The 18,321-nt window shown below is 46.8% G+C and overlaps 1 protein-coding gene across 1 annotated transcript in view; it reads left to right on the forward strand.

Moving 5' to 3' along the window:
- TMC2 (transmembrane channel like 2) overlaps positions 1-18,321 on the forward strand; it is an 83,913-nt gene that overhangs the window by 14,686 nt on the left and 50,906 nt on the right. The window contains 2 exon segments of the mRNA XM_049699243.1: positions 5,530-5,848; positions 8,844-8,996. Coding sequence (XP_049555200.1) covers positions 5,530-5,848; positions 8,844-8,996 — 472 coding nt within the window.

The following is an 18,321-nucleotide window of genomic DNA, read 5'->3' on the forward strand; positions in this document are numbered from 1 at the left end:
ATTGACATATCTTCCACTCTACTGATTCTTTACTTGACTATGATCAGTCTACTAATGAGCCCGTCAAAGGCATTCATTTCTGTTACAGTGTTTTTGGTTTCTATCATTTCCTTTCAATTCTTCTCTAGAGTTTCAATCTCTCTGCTTACACTACCCATCTGTTTTTGTATGTATGTTGTCCACCTTTTCCATTAGATCTGTTAGCATATTAATCATAGTCATTTTAAATTCTTGGTCTGATAATTCCAGAACCTCTGCCATATCCAAGTCTGGTTCTGATGTTTGCTCTGTCTCTTCAAACTGTGTTTTTTATCTCTTAGTATGCCTTGTAATTGTTTGCTGAGAGAAACATGATGTACTGGGTTAACGGAACTGAGGTAAATAGGCCTTTAGTATGTTGTTTTATGTTTGTCTGGCTGTTAGGCCATGTTCATTGTTCACTGTAGCTGTAGGTGTCAGAGGACTCAATTTCCTTTAGTGTCCTTGTTCTTGTCTCTCCTGTTGTTTTGAGTTTCCCTAGGAACTCCTTTTTTTTTTTTTTTTTTTTGAGTCTGAGCCTTGCAGTTTTCTCTGTTGTCATCCCCTGTCATTATACTGGAGTCTTGTTTATGTGGTGGTAAAGTATGGGGCAAGGGAAATGCTATAATCCTATCACTAGATTTCAGTCTTTAGTGAGCCTGTGCCTCTAGGCTGTGACCTTCACAAGAGCTTCTCAGCCTTCTCCCCCCAGCCTTTGGTGACACAAGAAGTCTAAAGGTGGCTGGAGTGGGGGTATTTCCATTCTTCCAGGTCAATAAAGCTGGTAAACTCTGGTCAGTTAGGCTCACTCCGGTAAAATAATTTCCCTGGAGCATAGGTGTAAAGGAAACACTCTGTTTTTTTTCTTTCCCACATAGGGAAAAACCCAATTCTTCCCTACTGTGAGTTTCTTCCCTACTGTGAGTTCCTTCCCTATGTGTCTCCTTTACTACTCACACAGAACACTTCACTTCTGATATTTCTTGCCACCAAATGTATGGAAGTTTTCCCTTACAACAGTGTGACACTAGCTGGGTGTCCCACAGTATAAGTCAATTCTGACACTACTTACTGAGACCCCACAGGCTTATTTCCCCAAGATTGAAACCTACCCCCAGTTCAGATACCAATCACAAGCCCAGGTCCTTCTGACCAACCAGCTATAGATCCAAGGTCCCAAAGACCCCCTCCTTGGGTTCAATTAATTTGCTAGAGTGGCTCACAGAACTCAGAGAAATATTTATTTACACTTACCAGTTTATTAAAGGATATAATAAAGGATACAGAGTAATAGCAGATGAAGAGATACATGAGGGAAGGTCTGGGAGTTGGAGTGTGTCACCCTCCCAGTATGTGGATGTGTTTACCCAACAAGAAGCTCTCCCAACCCACTGTTATTGGGATTTTATAGAGACTTCCTCACATAGGCATCATCAATTCTTAACTTCATTTCTAGCCCCTCTCCCCCATCTTGAGGTTGGGGGTGGGGCAGGGCTGACAATTGCAAGCTTCTAATCATGGGTTGGTCTTTCTGGTGACCAGTCCCCATCCAGCCATTCAGGAGCCCATCAGAATCACCTCATTAGAAGAATAGATGTTCCTAGTGCTCTTAGGATTTTACAAAGATTTTAGGACCTCTGTGCCTGGAACTGGGGACACAGACCAATAGATATTTCTATTATCTCACAGCAGGCCTTTGTTAAAGAGAACAGGACAATCTGGGTTACTTTTCATATTTTAAAATGAGTACTTTCCCCTCCCCCTGCTGGAAGCACCATGGATTTTCCTCCAGTCTTCACAGTGAGAACCTGCTAGTGCTCCCAGGAGGTAAAATTCACGAAAGTGTGCCCCCTCCTCCAAAGACTGGGCCCCATAGTTTTTAACTCTCAAGCTAGCACACAATAAGCCTCCAGCATTTCATCAATTACAGTTTGTATTCCTACCAGTAATAGCCATGCTTTTTATCTTCTATATTCTGATCCTTTGGCACCTTGAGGCTTTGTTGACCCTGGAAGGACAGCCCTCCCAGTTTTAGCTAATTCTTAGAGATAGCAAACAACTCATCTGCAAGCTTTCCTTTCGTATGCAAACCAACCAACCCAGGTTTATAACCTCAATCTTTATCAAGCTCATACTCTGGGCCTCTATCCACCCGTCCTATTCACCCCAGGGCCTGGTATCAGAACAACTAGGGAATGCCCCTATGCTCCAGGGCCCACTGAAATTATTCAAATTAGCCAATCCTAAACCTGCTTACCCTGCCTCACCCCTTCCTTTCCTTAGAAACCATAATAAAGGCTCTTGCCCACATTTTTCCTCTCTGCCTTGCTACTGACTGAACATTGTGCTTCCTCATGTGGCCCTATGTGACACGGTGTTGCTTGGGATCTGTAAGTCCAAAAACCTCTTCCTCCATGACAGTCATTTCCATGTCTGAGTATCTTACCATACCTAATTAAAGTAAGTCCTGAATACTCTCCCTTTAAGCACTATAAGCACTGGCTCCCATGGAGGGCTTCTGCTCAAGGTAAGCTATGATTCTCTGCCTCTCCAGTTTGCGGACAGTAGCTTGCCCTACAAACTCAATTTTCTGATGGATCTAAAAAGAATTGTTTTTCAGTTTGTTCAGCTTTTTTCTTGTTAGTAGGATGGAGCTCTTTACACATTGGAGTGAAACCCAGAAGTCCAATCATTTCATTTTTTACCTATTTTCTCTATCTTCTTAGCCAAGGCAGAACAATTCTTTTTCCAGTATCCTTTATGATTACAGTTTCTTGAAGTATCTTTATCAAGAAACTCCCTCCATTGGGGTTTGAATACTGAATGGGACCTTTACAAAAGCACAAAATTGACCATGTCACCTCTGCGTAAAACTTTTCTGGCATCCTTCCTACCCACTCACTACCTAACCCTGCCCTATACCCACTCGCTGCACACACACACTCTATTTTCACTCTAGGTCTTAGCTTAGAAGTTTCTTCCTCCAGAATATCTTCCTCAGGTCTGGGTGAAGCCCACCACTGTGCTTCTTGGATTCTACCAGTATCCTAGTTTGAGATCCAAGAGGAGAACTCTGGATAGTTTATCTTTGAACCACAGAGCAAATTCTGTTTGCTAAACCCAGCATGCTCCCCTTACATCACACTTGTATAGATATTATCTCAGTTGGATTTACCTACCACACTTTGAGATAGATGCCTATAGATAAATCAGGTCCCCTGGAAGCAGAGCCTGAGATGGGGATTCTTGTGCATGTGATTTATTGAGGGCAGCTCTCAGGAGACAAGGAGTAAGGGAATCAGGACAGATCAAGGGAAGGAGCTGAGCAAAGCTGTGTGTTCAGCTGGGGTCTAGCCTCTGCCTGATCCCACAGGGAGCTCTGGAGAGTGAATGAACCACAGACTTGCTCTGCCTGGAGGCCAGAGGACTGGACTTTTTGTACCCCATATCAGTTAGCAATTGGCTGTCAGCTGACTTGAGGAGAGGGGAGGGATGTAAACTCCCAGACATTTCCCAAGATGGTTTCCATCAACCACGGGTCCCTTGGGAAGGGAGAAGCTGTGAACTGTAAGAGCCAACATGCATAGCAGCTAAGGGACAATGCCACGGCCAGACAATGGAGATCTGGGTAGACCACCCACAGCACACCCACGAGAAAACTGACTCAGAGAGAACAAGAAACCTGCCTAGTGTTACCGGGGTAATAACCAGCAGAACAAGGTTTCAGGCCCACATATCCAGACTCTGAATACCCAGCTTACTCTGCCCAAATCCACCAGCAACCAGCTTTGGTTGCTGTTTCACGGGGTGGCTTGCTTCTCAGAATGTAAAGCTCAAGGGTCAGGGAGCAGCGAGAAAAACTCTCTGTGGCTGCTACATTGCATGCACAACCTTGAGAGGCTGGAAAAGGGGTAGACAGAGGCAAGAATTTGACAACCTGGGACTCCTTGTCCTGGACTCCATCACTGATGGGACTGTTGCTGGGGATGTTGGGTGATGAAACTCTACTCTGCCCTGCCCTGCCCAAAGTTGGGGCTCTCACAGCTCTGTTGGGAAAATCTGCCTAGTGGTGGCAGAAAAGCCTGGATGGGGAGCTGCTGTGAAAAGTGAGAACCTGTGCTCTGCAGACAGATCAGGTTCCAGGTGATGCCCACTTAGAGCACAAAAATGGCAAGGCAGGCTGGAGGTGGGAGGGAAGGAGGAGGGCCTTTGCTGAGTACCTCTCATGAGTCAGACCCTTTATTCCTGTTTTAAATTAACCTAACTATTCCTGTTTTAACCTAACCTAACTATGTAGTGGCTACTAGAGCCGTTTTACAGGTGAGGAACCTGAGGTGCAGAAAAGTTAAGTAACTTATCTGTGGTCACAGAGATAAGTAAATGATAGAACTGATATTTTCGGGCAGACTGGCCTAGCTTCAAACCTGTGTTCTTTATACAAGTAAAAAGATCTTGACCGGGCTTCCCTGATGGCGCAGTGGTTGAGAGTCCGCCTGCCGATGCAGGGGACATGGGTTCGTGCCCCGGTCCGGGAAGATCCCACATGCTGTGGAGCGGCTGTGTCCGTGAGCCATGGCCGCTGAGCCTGCGCGTCCGGAGCCTGTGCTCCACAACAGGAGAGGCCACAGCAGTGAGAGGCCCGCATACGCAAAAAAAAAAAAAGATCTTATTTCCGGATAAGAATATCAGGGTAATGACGTCCGTTCTCAGAAGTCAGTCATTGTGTCATGTTCATTAACAAGCTGATGAAGTAGTAACATTCCCATGTTAGAGATGAGCTGAGACTCAGAGAGGTTAAGTGACTGGCTCAAAGACACCCTGCTAGTAAGTGGTGGAGAGGTTGCTTATTAATACCAGAACCTCATTACAATTTTTCCTGCATTTAATGTGTAACTGTCCAGCTGGGATAGCTGTGCTTACACTAGGTGTTGGGCAAGCTGTTGGGGAAAGTTCACACTTGAGAGTAGATTCTGCTCAGCCAGGCCATTTGCCAGTGCTATAAAGTCATGGATTAAAATAACAGCAACACCGTGGGAGCAGCGCTGAGACACAGGATCGGAACCGACTCCGCTGCTCTCACCACCACCACCACCCCCCGTCCCTTCCCTCATGCCAGGTGGGGCACATGAGGGGACAGCCCTTGGAGAATGGAGCCAGCAGGCCCTCCGCATCTCAGTCTTCCAGCCTTACCAAACAGAGGCTTACGCTTGGCCTTGGCCCTGGGCGTCAGGAGAGGACTGAGCTCTGACCCAAGGGACTGCACCCCCAAGCAGAGGAAGGCATGTGTCTGGGTCTCTAGCTGAGGTTTAGGTGAGAGTGTGGGAGTGCCAGCCGGTCGGAGGAGGGAGACATTAGCTCTCAGCCGAGACCAGAGGCTCTGTCTGAAAGAGGTGGCTTTTGGAACCAATAAGGTCCAGGAAGCATCTTGTACATCTGATTTCTCACAGCTGGGGACACTTTCCTGGGGTCGAGGCCCGTGAGGCCAGAACTGTTCATTCCCTGCCCCTGCAGGTGACAGGTCCGGGAGGAGACCCTCGAGGCAGCGGACTCACAAAGCCGAGAACGCGCCAGGCAGGCGCCGAGCCCCGCCTGGACAGAAGGAGCGGGCCGGGGGCAGCCCGGGGTCGGGGTCTCCCCGGAGGAAGCAGGCAGAGCGCAGGGGACGCAGAGAGCAGCTGGGGGAACCGGAGCGAGGCTCGGCAGAGAAGACCTGCGGAGGAAGGAGGAAGAGGGACGGGAGAGCTTCCCTCAGGGAGCATCGAGCACCTCCAAAGAAGGAAAAGGAGGTGCCGAGGAAGGAGGAGATCTGGAAGCAGCTGAAGAAACACAGGTGTGTTGTGACCGGGCTTCAGGCGCGCTTCAGTCCGCGCTCTCCCTCTCCTTCCAGCCCTGCTTCCTCCCTTGATAAGGGCCAGGTGTCGTCTTCCCCCCTCATTCTCTCCCATAAACGGGCGGCCCCTGCTCTCTTTTCTTAGTCCCTGCCTTTGCCCCTGCCAAGCTCTTCGCGGTTGGGGGTGGAACCGGGATGAGGGTCACAGCCATCCCAGGTTGAGGGGCCACTACGCACTCTCGACTCAAAGCCCTCCTGGAGCACAGGTGCAAGTGGAGCTCTGAGTGGGGAGGTGATATGGCAGCAGGGTGAGAAAAGATCCCAATTCTCAATTTCAGCTGGTGACTCACCACAGCTCTTGATGAGGAGCTGAGAGAAATTAACAAAATTGGATTTAGGAGTCATTCCAGGGCTTAAGCACACCATTTCCTAAGGTGACCTGTGTCCTCTTCTGTGAAATGTGGCTTTGATCTAGAAGAACTTCAAAAGTTCTACCAGCTCTGAAATTCTAGGATTTGGGGGTTTGGTTTACTTGCTGTGTTTCCTTTGTTCCATTAGCATCTGCATACAGGGGTTAGTGGATAGAGCCAGTTTATGGAATCAGCAAGTTGGGATTTTAGTTTCATTTTTTGCTACCAATTTTGATGGGACATCTCCCTCTCTTTGCCTCCCTCTTCCACTTTACTTTGCATCACTTCTCAGGATGTTTTAAGAATCCCCATTGATAATGGGCTGGGAGGCTTTGGAAACAGAGATACCAGGACTATGGCAAAGAGCTGATGCTCCTTCCAATGGTTTCTAATAAACCTTCCTTGCCCACACCCTCACTCAGGTGTTCCACTGTACATCTCCAACTTTACAGAGGAAATTAAGGCCCACAGCAAGGGCCACTGATTTCTTCTGTCACCCCTGCCAGCCATCCCTGGCTCAGTTAGGGCTTTTGTCTACTGTCTGGTTGTCCGTAGACCTGAGCTAACAGGGTAAAGGGTGCATGGTGTCCTTAGCAACTTAGAGAGAACTTGAATGCATCATTGACGGGCCCCAGAGTGTCCGGAACTTTAGAAGGAGGCGGTCCCATCCTGTCTGGGTGGCAGATGCAAAGTAAGGGATGCAGACAAGGACCCATTTGTGCCATTTTCAGCTGAGTGCCATGGCAGGGCATAGAGATGAAAAATATCCAATCCTGTTGCTCAGAAACTGACAGTCTAGCAGGGGAGGTAGGACATGGGCATCAGCTATCACAACACAAAGCAAAAGGCAATACGTATGCAAGAAAGGATTTGATGAAGAGCATGTTGCTGGGAGGCTGCAGTTCCTCCACGAGGAAGGTAAATATTTCGTTAAGACTTTAAAGCCCGGGTGGAATTTGAACAAGCAATGACTGAATGTCCCACCCCCCTACCACCACCCAAACTGAGGGAACAACTTATGCAAAGACTCAAAGGCAGATATCCTGGGGGGCGGGGGGGTGAGATAAGGCAAAATGTCCCTGTGCTCTAGGCTTTCCAGCATTTAAGAGCTAGGGTCCCCCCCTTCTCCACCTTATTCCTGTGACCTCTCCTTGCTCCTTAGGAGTTGATCAGAAGCTAAACTCACAGAGGCAAACTGGTCTCTAAAACCTGTGGTAACCCAAGCCCACATCCTGATATTTCCATTTATCAAACATGCTAAAAAGGCTGCACAGGCAGAACACTTCTCCAGCCCCTCCCTCACCCCCTGTCAGCTGCTGCCATCTCAGCTGAGAGTCAGTGTTTTTATGAGTGAAGGAGGCTGTGAGTAGCACAGACAAGAACCTGGATTTTGTGGCAGATGAGCACACAGTCTTGTCTGTGAGCTGGTGAGGGTCATCACACCCTCCAGCTGGAAGGTCTCTGCAGTTGTGCTGTCCCATACAATAGCCACTAGCCACATGCTAGGCATTTGAAATGTGGCTGGTGTGACTGAGGAACTGCATTTTTAATTCAATTTAATTTTAATCTGATGTTAATACCACTGAGTTAAAAAATTTACTGAACTTGGACAAACAGATGTAGTTTTGTTTTTTGTGTTTTTTTTGCGGTACGTGGGCCTCTCACTGTTGTGGCCTCTCCCGTTGCGGAGCACAGGCTCAGCGGCCATGGCTCACGGGCCCAGCCGCTCCGCGGCACGTGGGATCTTCCCGGACCGGGGCACGAACCCGTGTCCCCTGCATCGGCAGGCGGACTCTCAACCACTGCGCCACCAGGGAAGCCCCAGATGTAGTTTTGAAGTTGATTTAACTTTGAAGCCAAAGCATTTCTTCTGGAAAAAAAAAAAAAAGACAAACTAATTTTGTCAGTGCAGATGTGAACACCAAAGGAAAATGATATTATGTTACTTTATTCATTTACAAGGAAACTTTTAAGTATGTCTAAAAATTTGGATATGTAAATCTACTTTTTCAACTAAATTTTATGAAATCCAAGTACAGATTAAATATGTTCAATGAAAATTTTGTGCCTGAATTGACATCCGTGGTGAGTACAAGATGAACCCTGGGTTTTGAAGACAGTACAAAAAGAATGTAAAATGTCTCATTAATAATTTTTACACCGATTACATTACTGTAATTATAAATTATAAATTTTTCATATACTGGGTTAAATGAAATGTATTAGTAAAATTAATATGTCCATGTCCATTTATCATATTAATATAGCTACTAGAAAACTTAACGTTACGATACATGGTTCACATTATATTCCCATTGGGCGGCCCTGCACGAGCGAGGGTGTGCAGCGTGGGGGGGACTCAGGGGCATGGAGCTTGAGGAGGCAGACCGCGAGGGGCCCTGGGCTCCAGGAGGAGAAGTGGCCTCCTCTGCCAGGTGGGGGGAGTCGCGGAGGGCTCTGAGCGGGGCAGGCCTGTGTGGGCGGGAGCTGGGGGCATCTTGGGTGGGCCCCTCACATCCCACAGCGCCCCTGAGGACCCCGGCCTCCTCCTCACTCCCCTCTGCTCCACCCCGCCTCTGCTCCAGGTCATCCTCCTTGGCCTCCAGCACCTCCGGTGGGGAGTCTCTGTCTGAGGAGGAACTGGCCCGGATTCTGGAGCAGGTGGAAGACAAGAAGAAGCTCATCGCCACCATGCGGACCAAGCCCTGGCCCATGGCGAGGAAGCTGGCGGGGCTCAGGTGAGCAGTGGTGGTCGACCAGGGCCCTCCCCGTCCAGAAGGCTCAGCTCCTCTGATGGGCACAGGAGTCCCTTCCTCCTCTCCACTCCAAGGGGGCTCAACAAGAAGGGGGGTTCACCCTCCCACCCTGCTTTGGTCACGTCATCCCCAGCACTCAACTGGCCATCGGGCCCTGCTGTTGGCCAGCACCGAGCGGGGCCTGGCGGAAGCCAAGGAGGATCGTGGCCCTCCGGCTACGCACCCCCCTCCACTGTCAGGTCACCTCTCTGTCCCGCGCCCCATCTGGTGGCTTCCGCACCTCCCTCACAACCAAAAAGACACGCCTTCCTTGAGGGTGGGGGGGACTTTCCATGACCCCCATCTCAACAAGTTCAGACCTCTTTTGTGTTCCCTAAGCACTAGAATCTCTACCCGTGTCACACACTCTCCCTTACAGTGTGGAGAGCAGGCGGAGGGGCTGTCTTAGCTACACTTGTCCAAATGCCTAACACAGGGCCAAGCTTTCAGTGAGGTTCCATGAATATTGCGTGGCCTGGTGCCCATGCCCCTGACTCCTATTTGCAACTCGGCTATTTCCCTGGTTTCCATATGACGAGCCAGCCCACCATGCATTTTATGGCTCTTGACTCTCTGCTGAAGTTTTGAGAGAAGGGCAGGACGTTTTTCCTGAAAAAATCCCATTCAGTATTACCATCTTCCCCCAAGTCCCACCTCGGTCTTTCTGCCACAAGACTGGAATGACTCCCTCCTTCCCTCTGTATAAGAAGCCATTTTCCCTGGTTCCTCTCACACCTGATTTTCCTCATTGCTCAAGTCAAATGCCTCGCCCCTTATCACATAGAACAGGTTGGCAGACATTTTTTTTTTTTTTTTTTTTTTTTGCGGTACACGGGCGTCTCACTGCTGTGGCCTCTCCCGTTGCGGAGCACAGGCTCCGGATGCGCAGGCTCAGCGGCCATGGCTCACGGGCCCAGCCGCTCCGCGGCATGTGGGATCTTCCCGGACTGCGGCACGAACCCGTGTCCCCTGCATCGGCAGGCGGACTCTCAACCACTGCACCACCAGGGAAGCCCTGGCAGACATATTTTGACGTTCAGCCTCACTGTGTCTCGGAGGCACAGCAAAGATGCTGGCTGTGCAAACCCTGACCAGGAAGGAGCCTGGTAAACAGAGCTTACTCCACTGTTTCGCAAATTATTACGTTGTCTACAACTCAGCTGCAGGAAGAAATGCCTCCCTGCGGTGCCTCCAGGCCAGTGCTGACCAACAGAACTTTCTGGAATGATGGAAATGTTCTAAATCTGCGCTAATAGAGTAGCCTTCAGTCACATGAAACTAGTGAGCGCTTGAAAAGTAGTCAGTGCAATTGAGAAACTGAATTTCTGTTTTATTTTAATTTATTTAAATTTAAGTCATCACAGGTGAATGGTGGCGACAGTTTGGGCAGTAGCTACAGCTTCAGGCAGCAGGCTGTCTGCCTTCCCACCTCCCTTTTTCTGAGTCTCTTCTCCCTGCTCCCCCAGAGCCGAGTTCTTCCTCCTTCCATCTGTCAGTCTAACAGAACCTCACTCCAACTCAGGTGTCACCGGAACACATCTTTTATTAACAGTGGAAAAAGAGCAACGTTGATGCTTGTGGAAATGAGATCTCCAGCTGGCTGGAAGTCTCAGGGACCATGAAAATCCCTGAGGGCCATTCAGCTGCCCTGAGGAGAAGTCTGCATCTCCTCCAGGCCTGGGGGCAGAGTTCCTGCTCTTGGTGGGGGTGGGAAGTGGCTAAGGCCCTAGAAGGTGAAAAGACTTGTCTCTCCCACTGGAGCAGGTCTCCCCTCCTTCTCCCTCTTGCAAGACTCCTTATCCCAGGCTCAGGCTCTCCAGCCTCTGGGTCTCAGCTCCACTGGTGCCTCTGCCCTCCCAACTGGCTAGTTCCTACACTCTGAGACTCAGGCCAGGTGTCCCCATTGCCCCTCCCTGCATTCAGGCTGAGTTAGCTACGGCCTCTCTGACCCCTAAGGCCCTCACTTGACTGGATGCTCTTGTTAACAGAGCTGTTTCTTATTCATCTTTTAATATTCTTTTTTTTATATATATTGCCAACATTTGCTGGGTGCTCCCTATGTGCCAGGCACTGTTCTGAGCGCTGGGTGTGTAACAATTCATTTAATCTTCATAATCACCCTTTGATGTAAGTACCATTATTATTGCCCCCATTTTACTGATGAGCAAACTGAGACACAGAGCAATCTAGTAATTTGTCCAAGGCTAAACAGTGAGTTTAGTGGTCTGGCCAGAATTTGAACTCAGGAATTCTGGCTCCAGAACTTGCACTCTTAAATTGTAACTGCTTCTCTAGGATTACTAGACATTCTAGAATACACCCCTTTGCCTCCTGTATGATTTCCTTTTCTGGCAGTAAAGCCTTCAATTGCAGATCTGCAGATAACATGGCCAGACTACATCTTTTTTTAGAAGCAATGGTGTGGGGACCCCAGTCTCTGGCCCACTCAGGCAGCTGGCATAGTTGTTGTAGACAATCAAAGAAGGATGGCAAGGCATAAAGAGCAACAGCAGTGAATTGGGGCAAGCCTGCCTTCACACCTCTACCATATCTGTGTGGTTTGACTGGCTATTCAATCCCCTCAGGCTGGATTCCTTCCCTTAACCTCTCTGAGCCTCACAGCTGTCTTTTGTAAAGTAGGAATAATAATATCTACCTGCAGAGTTGTTCTGACAAATAAAAAATATTTAAGTACCCAGCATATAATATGCAATTAATAGATAGTAATTATTGCTATTAAAGCTTGAACATCTTGTTCCAGACACTGTGCTGAACCCTGAGAGATGAGGATGGGGAACAAAGATGAATCAGAGAAGACATTATTAACGCACATCATTAATAATGACACGAGGCAGGCTGTGATGTTGGCAAAAGAGTTTCTAGTGCTCATGAGTCAGGGATGTTTGCTTTAATCATAGAATTAATCAGGTATGTCACTCAGCTTTGTCAGAAACCTAATGTGTTAGAAAATTACCCAAAGTGAGATCTGAAGAATTCCACTTCTAGGAAGATGGAGTAGATATACTTCTCCATAGTCTTCCCACTAAGTACAACTGAAACCCTGGATATTATGTGTAAAGCAAACATAAGAGACTCAGAAAGGTAGAGAGAAGAAAGGCAGACTGGCTAAGGACCTCAGGGTCAAATGAATGACAGAGCATTGAGTTCCAATTTTCCTTTTTGCCTGTATATCCAGACTGGATATTGGAGAAGCTGGCTGCCCCCAAACACTGACAGTCACACACAAAAGCACCTCAAGAAAAGTCTGCTGTCTCCAGCCAAAGGACCAGAAAAGGAACAGCCTGGCAAGACAGAAGACTTGTAAACAATAACAACCCTACTCCAGCCAAACACCATAAACAAATGAGCAGCTGTAGCCCCAGCCCTGGCAGCAAAAGCCAAGTGGAGAAGCTTACATTTCCTCCCTTGCCAGGCTGTAACATGGTGCCCCTAACACCCCCATCAAATGTCAGAGAAGGCCAAGTGAGGAGCAGGGACTCTCATCCCCACTGGGCAGTGTAATGAGCCCTCCCTCTCCCTGGGGTGTCAGTGGAGACTACATGGGGAGTCTGAAATTTCACCACCACCTGGAAGTAACAAGGCATCTCTTCAAGCCAGGAGGATATGAGTGGAAGGCTTGTGGGAGCCTGAACTCCCATCCCTGCTCAGCAGTAACAAGGAGCTCCAGCCCAGCCCCAGGTATAAAAGGAGGCCAAGTGAATAATCTGGACTTCCACCTAGAAGTAAGCAGGCAGCATCCCCCTTCACCTACTGGAGCAGTGTCAGAGGAGGCCTGCTAAAACACAAGATTTAAATAAGATCCAGAGTCTCATAACATAATATCTCAAATTCCAGGCTTCAGTTGAAAATTCAGTCATCATACCAAGAACGAGGAAGATCTCAAACTTGAATGATAAAAGGTAATCAACAGATGCTAACATCAAGAGGACATATATGTTAGAATTATCTGACAAAGATTTTAAAGAAACCATCATAAAAATGTTTCAGTGAGCAATTATGAACACATGAAACAAATGAAGAAATAGAAAGTCTCAGAAAATGAATAGAGGATATAAAGAAGAACAAGTGGAAATTTTAGAAGTAGAAAATATAGTAACTAAAGTTTTTTAAAACTCAATGAATGGGCTCAACAGCAGAATGGAGAGAACTGAGTAGAGAATCAGTGAAAGTGAAGGTAGAACAAGACAAATCAACCTGAACAATACAGAGAAAATGGTCTGGGGAAAAAAGTGAACAGAGCCTCAGGGACATGTAGGATTATTATAAATGATCTAACGTTAGTGTCTCCTCCAAATCCCTAGATGATGAAAGAAGAAAATAGAGTCTCAAAAGAAGAGAAAGAGGGTGGGACTGAAAAAGTCTTCAAAGATATAATGACTGAAAATTTCTCAAATTTGGCAAAACTTACAGATTCAAGAAGCTAAACAAAGCCCCAACAAGATAAATCCAGAGTAATCCATGCCAATACACATCATGGTCAAACTTCTGAATACTTATAAGAGTCAGAGAGAAACAATGCATTACTATAAAGGACAAACAATTAGAATGACAGCAAATTTCTCATCAGAAACTATGGAGGACAGAGTAGGTGACATAAAGATTCTTCAAGTGCTAAATGAAAAGAATTGTCGGGGCTTCCCTGGTGGCACAGTGGTTGAGAGTCCGCCTGCCAATGCAGGGGACACGGATTCGTGCCCCGGTCCGGGAAGATCCCACATGCCGCAGAGCGGCTGGGCCCGTGAGCCATGGCCGCTGAGCCTGCGTGTCCGGAGCCTGTGCTCCGCAACGGGAGAGGCCACAACAGTGAGAGGCCCGCGTACCACAAAACAAAAACAAAACAAAAAAAAGAATAAAAGAGAAATCAAGACATTCTGAGATGAAGGAAAACTGAAAGAATATGTCACCAGCAGACCTACTATAAAGTATAACTAAAGGAAGTTCTCTAAACATAAAGGAAATGGTAAAAGAAGGAATCTTGGAACATCAGGAAGGAAGAACATGGTGAGAGCAAAAATCTTGGAAAATACCATGGATTTTCCTTCTCCTCTTGATTTTTAAAATTATGTTTGACAGTTGAAGCAAAAATTAAAACACCACCTAGGGCTCCCCTGGTGGCGTAGTGGTTGAGAGTCCGCCTGCCAATGCAGGGGACACGGGTTCGTGCCCCGGTCTGGGAAGATCCCACATGCCGTGGAGCGGCTGGGCCCATGAGCCATGGCCGCTGAGTCTGCGCGTCCGGAGCCTGTGCTCTGCAACGGGAGAGGCCACAACAGTGAGAGGCCCGCATACCACAAAAAAAAAAAAAAAAAAAATTAAAACACCACCTAATGTGGTTCTCAATAATGCAGATGAAATAATTAAGACAATTATAAAGGGGAGGATAAAGGGACATAAAGAGAAATAAGATTCTATACTTCATTCTAAATAGTAAAATGCACCAGTGGATTTTGATAATACATAGAGATAGCTAGCTAGCTAGCTAGGTAGATAGATAGATAGATAGATAACAGATAGACGGATGGCAGGTAGAGATAGACATATAGTAATACCTAGAGCAACTATTGAAAAGGCTATAAAAATCGATATACTCAAAAACACTGTAGGTAAAACAAAATGGAATCCTAAAAAATATTCAGGAAGACAGGGAAAAAGGAAAGCAGAAATGAAAAACAATAAACAAAAAACAAGAAATAAAATGATGTATTTAAACTGTAACATATAAATAATTACATTACAGGTTAGTGGTCTAAATACATCAGTTAAAAGACAGAGATTGGCAGACTGGATTCAAAAGATGACCCAGGGCTTCCCTGGTGGCGCAGTGTTAAGAATCCTCCTGCCAATGCAGGGTACACGAGTTCGAGCCCTGGTCTGGGAAGATCCCACATGCTGTGGAGCAACTAAGCCCATGTGCCACAACTACTGAGCCTGCGCTCTAGAGCCTGCAAGCCATAACTACTGAGCCCACATGCCACAACTACCGAAGCCCACGTACCTAGAGCCCGCGCTCCGCAACAAGAGAAGCTGCTGCAATGAGAAGCCCACGCACTGCAACAAAGAGTAGCTCCCACTTGCCACAACTAGAGAAAGCCCATGCACAGCAACGAAGACCCAACACAGCCAAAAATAAAAATAAAATAGATAAATTTATTTAAATAAATTAATTAATTAAAAAAAATAAAAGATGACCCAACTACATGCAGTCTATAAGAAACTCAGTTTAAATATATCATATGTTGAGAGTAAAGTGTGGAAGAAAATATACCATGCAAACGTTAATCAAAAGATAGCAGGAGAAACTATGTAAATACCAGACAAAGTCAATTTCAGAATAAAGAAAATTACCAAGGACATAGAGGGACACAACATAATGATAAAAGGGTCAATCCACCAAGCAAACAGGACAATCCTAAATGTATATGCACCAAAGAGATCAGTGGTTTGGATTCTACAGAGTGTTAATTTTCCAGTGCTACGTAATAAATTACCCCAAAACTTAGTAGTTTAAAACAATAATAAACATTCATTATCTCCTGTTGGTCAGAAATTCAGGAGCAGCTTAGCTGGTCAGTTATGACTTGGAGTCTCTCATAAGGTTGAGTCAAGGTGTTGGTCAGGGCTTCGGGCTTCAGATGACTGGAGCTGGTGAATCCACTTCCAAGGTTACTCACACAAATGGATGGCAAGTTGGTTCTGTTTGTTAGTAAGGGCCTCAGTTTCTCTCCATACAGGCCTCTCCACAGGCTGCTTCACTGTCCTCATAACATGGCAGCCGGCTTCCCACAGAAGAGGGGGATTTCAAGGGGGAAGTCACAATACCTTTTACGTCCTAGTCTCAGAAGTCATAAACTGTCACTTCTACCACCTTCTATTCACTGGAAGCACATCGCTAAGTCTGCCCTGCATTCAAGTGGAGGAGAATTCAATTCCTTTTTTTTTTGGCTGCGCCACTTGGCTTGTGGGATCTTAGTTCCCCCACCAGGTATTGAACCCAGGCCCTCAGCAGTGAACACGCAGAGTCCTAACCACTGAACAGCCAGGGAACTCCCCAGTTCTACATTTTAAAGGGAGGAATGTCAAATAATTTGCTGATATAGTTTAAAACCACCACATATGGGAAGCCAGGCATGCTTGGTTAAACTCAACTGCCCTTTAATTGATTCAGATTAGATGGATCAGAACAGATGCCATCACCTGACTCATCTGAATTTCCACTTAGAGTGAGCTCAGCCTCTGTTTGATCTTTGTCTCCATAACTGAAAAATAAAAACTGCTTAGGGACAAAGGGAGACACCAAACCAACATAGCCCAGATCACCTTCAACCTCTTGACCACCTCCAACCTCTAGCCACCTCCCTTTGGCCACCTGTATTCCCTACCTTTGTCTGGTTGTCTTCTGGATTTCAGGCTGGCTGATACATTCTCCCAACGTTCTGCACGGGACGGCAAAGCTCTGTAAGGATGCCATCAAATGCAGGCTGCCCTGTGTCTATTTATACCTCTGCATCTCAAAATTAAGTGTGATTTTGAATCTGAACTCCTTCACCAGGGGGTAGTTTTTGGAAATATGTAGTCTCTGTGAGATGCTTTGGATCAACTTCAGAGTATTCTCATTGTGGAAGGCGGCATTGCTGTGCCCCTTGTCCAGACCCCTGGGGAACAGAAGTCTCCTCACAGCAGCCCCCTGGGCTAGGAAAGAATCCTATCAGCTGCCCACTCCAGGAGCTGCTGTTTCCCCAGAAGGAGAGGGGTGACTGCCTGATAAATGAAATTGCTGTGCTTACATGACATGCATCCACACGTTTAAGTCTCATAACATTGTCCCCATTTCTAGATGAGAACTGCCACCCTGAGAGGCACAGAATCCTGCCTGGCTCTCTCTGGCACTAAAGCCACACAATACACCCCTTCTCTCCCAGCAGTAATTGCTGGCCACCCTGACTGTGTCTTCCAAACTGTTATTTGGGCCCTTTTATCGACAAGGAGGGTCTTTCTAGGGCAATGTGAGGGACTGCTGAAGTGCTGTCTTCTGCTGTGGATGGCTGCCCAGGAGAGCCTTGCCTCAATGGCTTCCTCCTCTCCTGAGTGTTGGAGGGACCTGAGGGGTTGCTAATCACCTGCCAAAAGTGACCTTGAGATCCAGGCCCCTAGAAGTTTCCACAAAGCAAAGGATCTCTCTTCTTTTGCCTTTTTACTTCATTTACCACACACCATCTGGTTTGAGGAAAAGGAGAGATGAGCTTGCAGAAAGTTCCCCATTTGAAAGGAGGGGACAGAAGCACCCTACAGAAGTAAGATTTGCAGAACTGTTAGGGGAATAAAAAAGAAGAAGTAAGATTTTCAGGGAATTAATTCCCTGGCAGTCCAGTGGTTAGGCCTCCACACTTTCACTGCCGAGGGTGCGGGTTCAATCCCTGGTTGGGGAACTAAGGTCCTGCAAGCCATGTGGCACAGCCAAAACAAAAAAAAAGTAAGATGTGCAAAACTGTTGGAGGGGAGGGGAAGAAGTAAGATTTGCAACAGTTGGGAAGTGCAGTGCAAGAGCCAGTATTTCCATAAACCAACTACTATCTCTAGTAAGAAGAACACTGATCACGTATGACATGTTTAAAGGGGTTTGCTGTAAAAATGTTAGTTGTGATTATTTATATACTTTCAGTGGATCCAAAAAAGCTTGCTGTGTCCATCAAAACTGTTAGACCAGTTGTTCTCTTTGCAGTGAATGGTCCTCAGAATTTGCACCCAGCGCTGGGCAGGGCCCTCTGTTCTCCTGAGGGCCCTCTGGGCATCTGGACACAGTCTGGACATTGAGAAGAGAAGCATCTGGTGCCAGGCTCAATGGCTCAGGCATGAGTTGGCCTTTACTTTTGAGAATTTTTATCAGAAGTCTTCAAATCTTACTAGTTATCACATTTAAATTCACAAACCTCAAAAGCTTAGGAGTCTCTACCCACTCATAAGATATAGGAAGAGGACAAAAATATGAATTTCATGAAAACATTCTTTGGTGTCTTGGAGTCATTGGTAGTCACAGATAACTCACTGCCAGAATGAGCGCTGCCTAGGGAGAAAACAGGGGCTGACCCCATAAAGGAGTCTTAATCCCATACAATCCAGCTTTTGACCCTGGACTCAGAAGCTAGACAGTTGGCCTCATTAACATTAGGACATCATTGAGACATCCTAATAAAACCAACCTTGGAGTTAACCCCAGGTTAGAATGTAACTTTAACAGGTGTCTACTACC

This window comes from Orcinus orca, chromosome 16, assembly GCF_937001465.1.
Source record: "Orcinus orca chromosome 16, mOrcOrc1.1, whole genome shotgun sequence".
NCBI lineage: Eukaryota > Metazoa > Chordata > Mammalia > Artiodactyla > Delphinidae > Orcinus > Orcinus orca.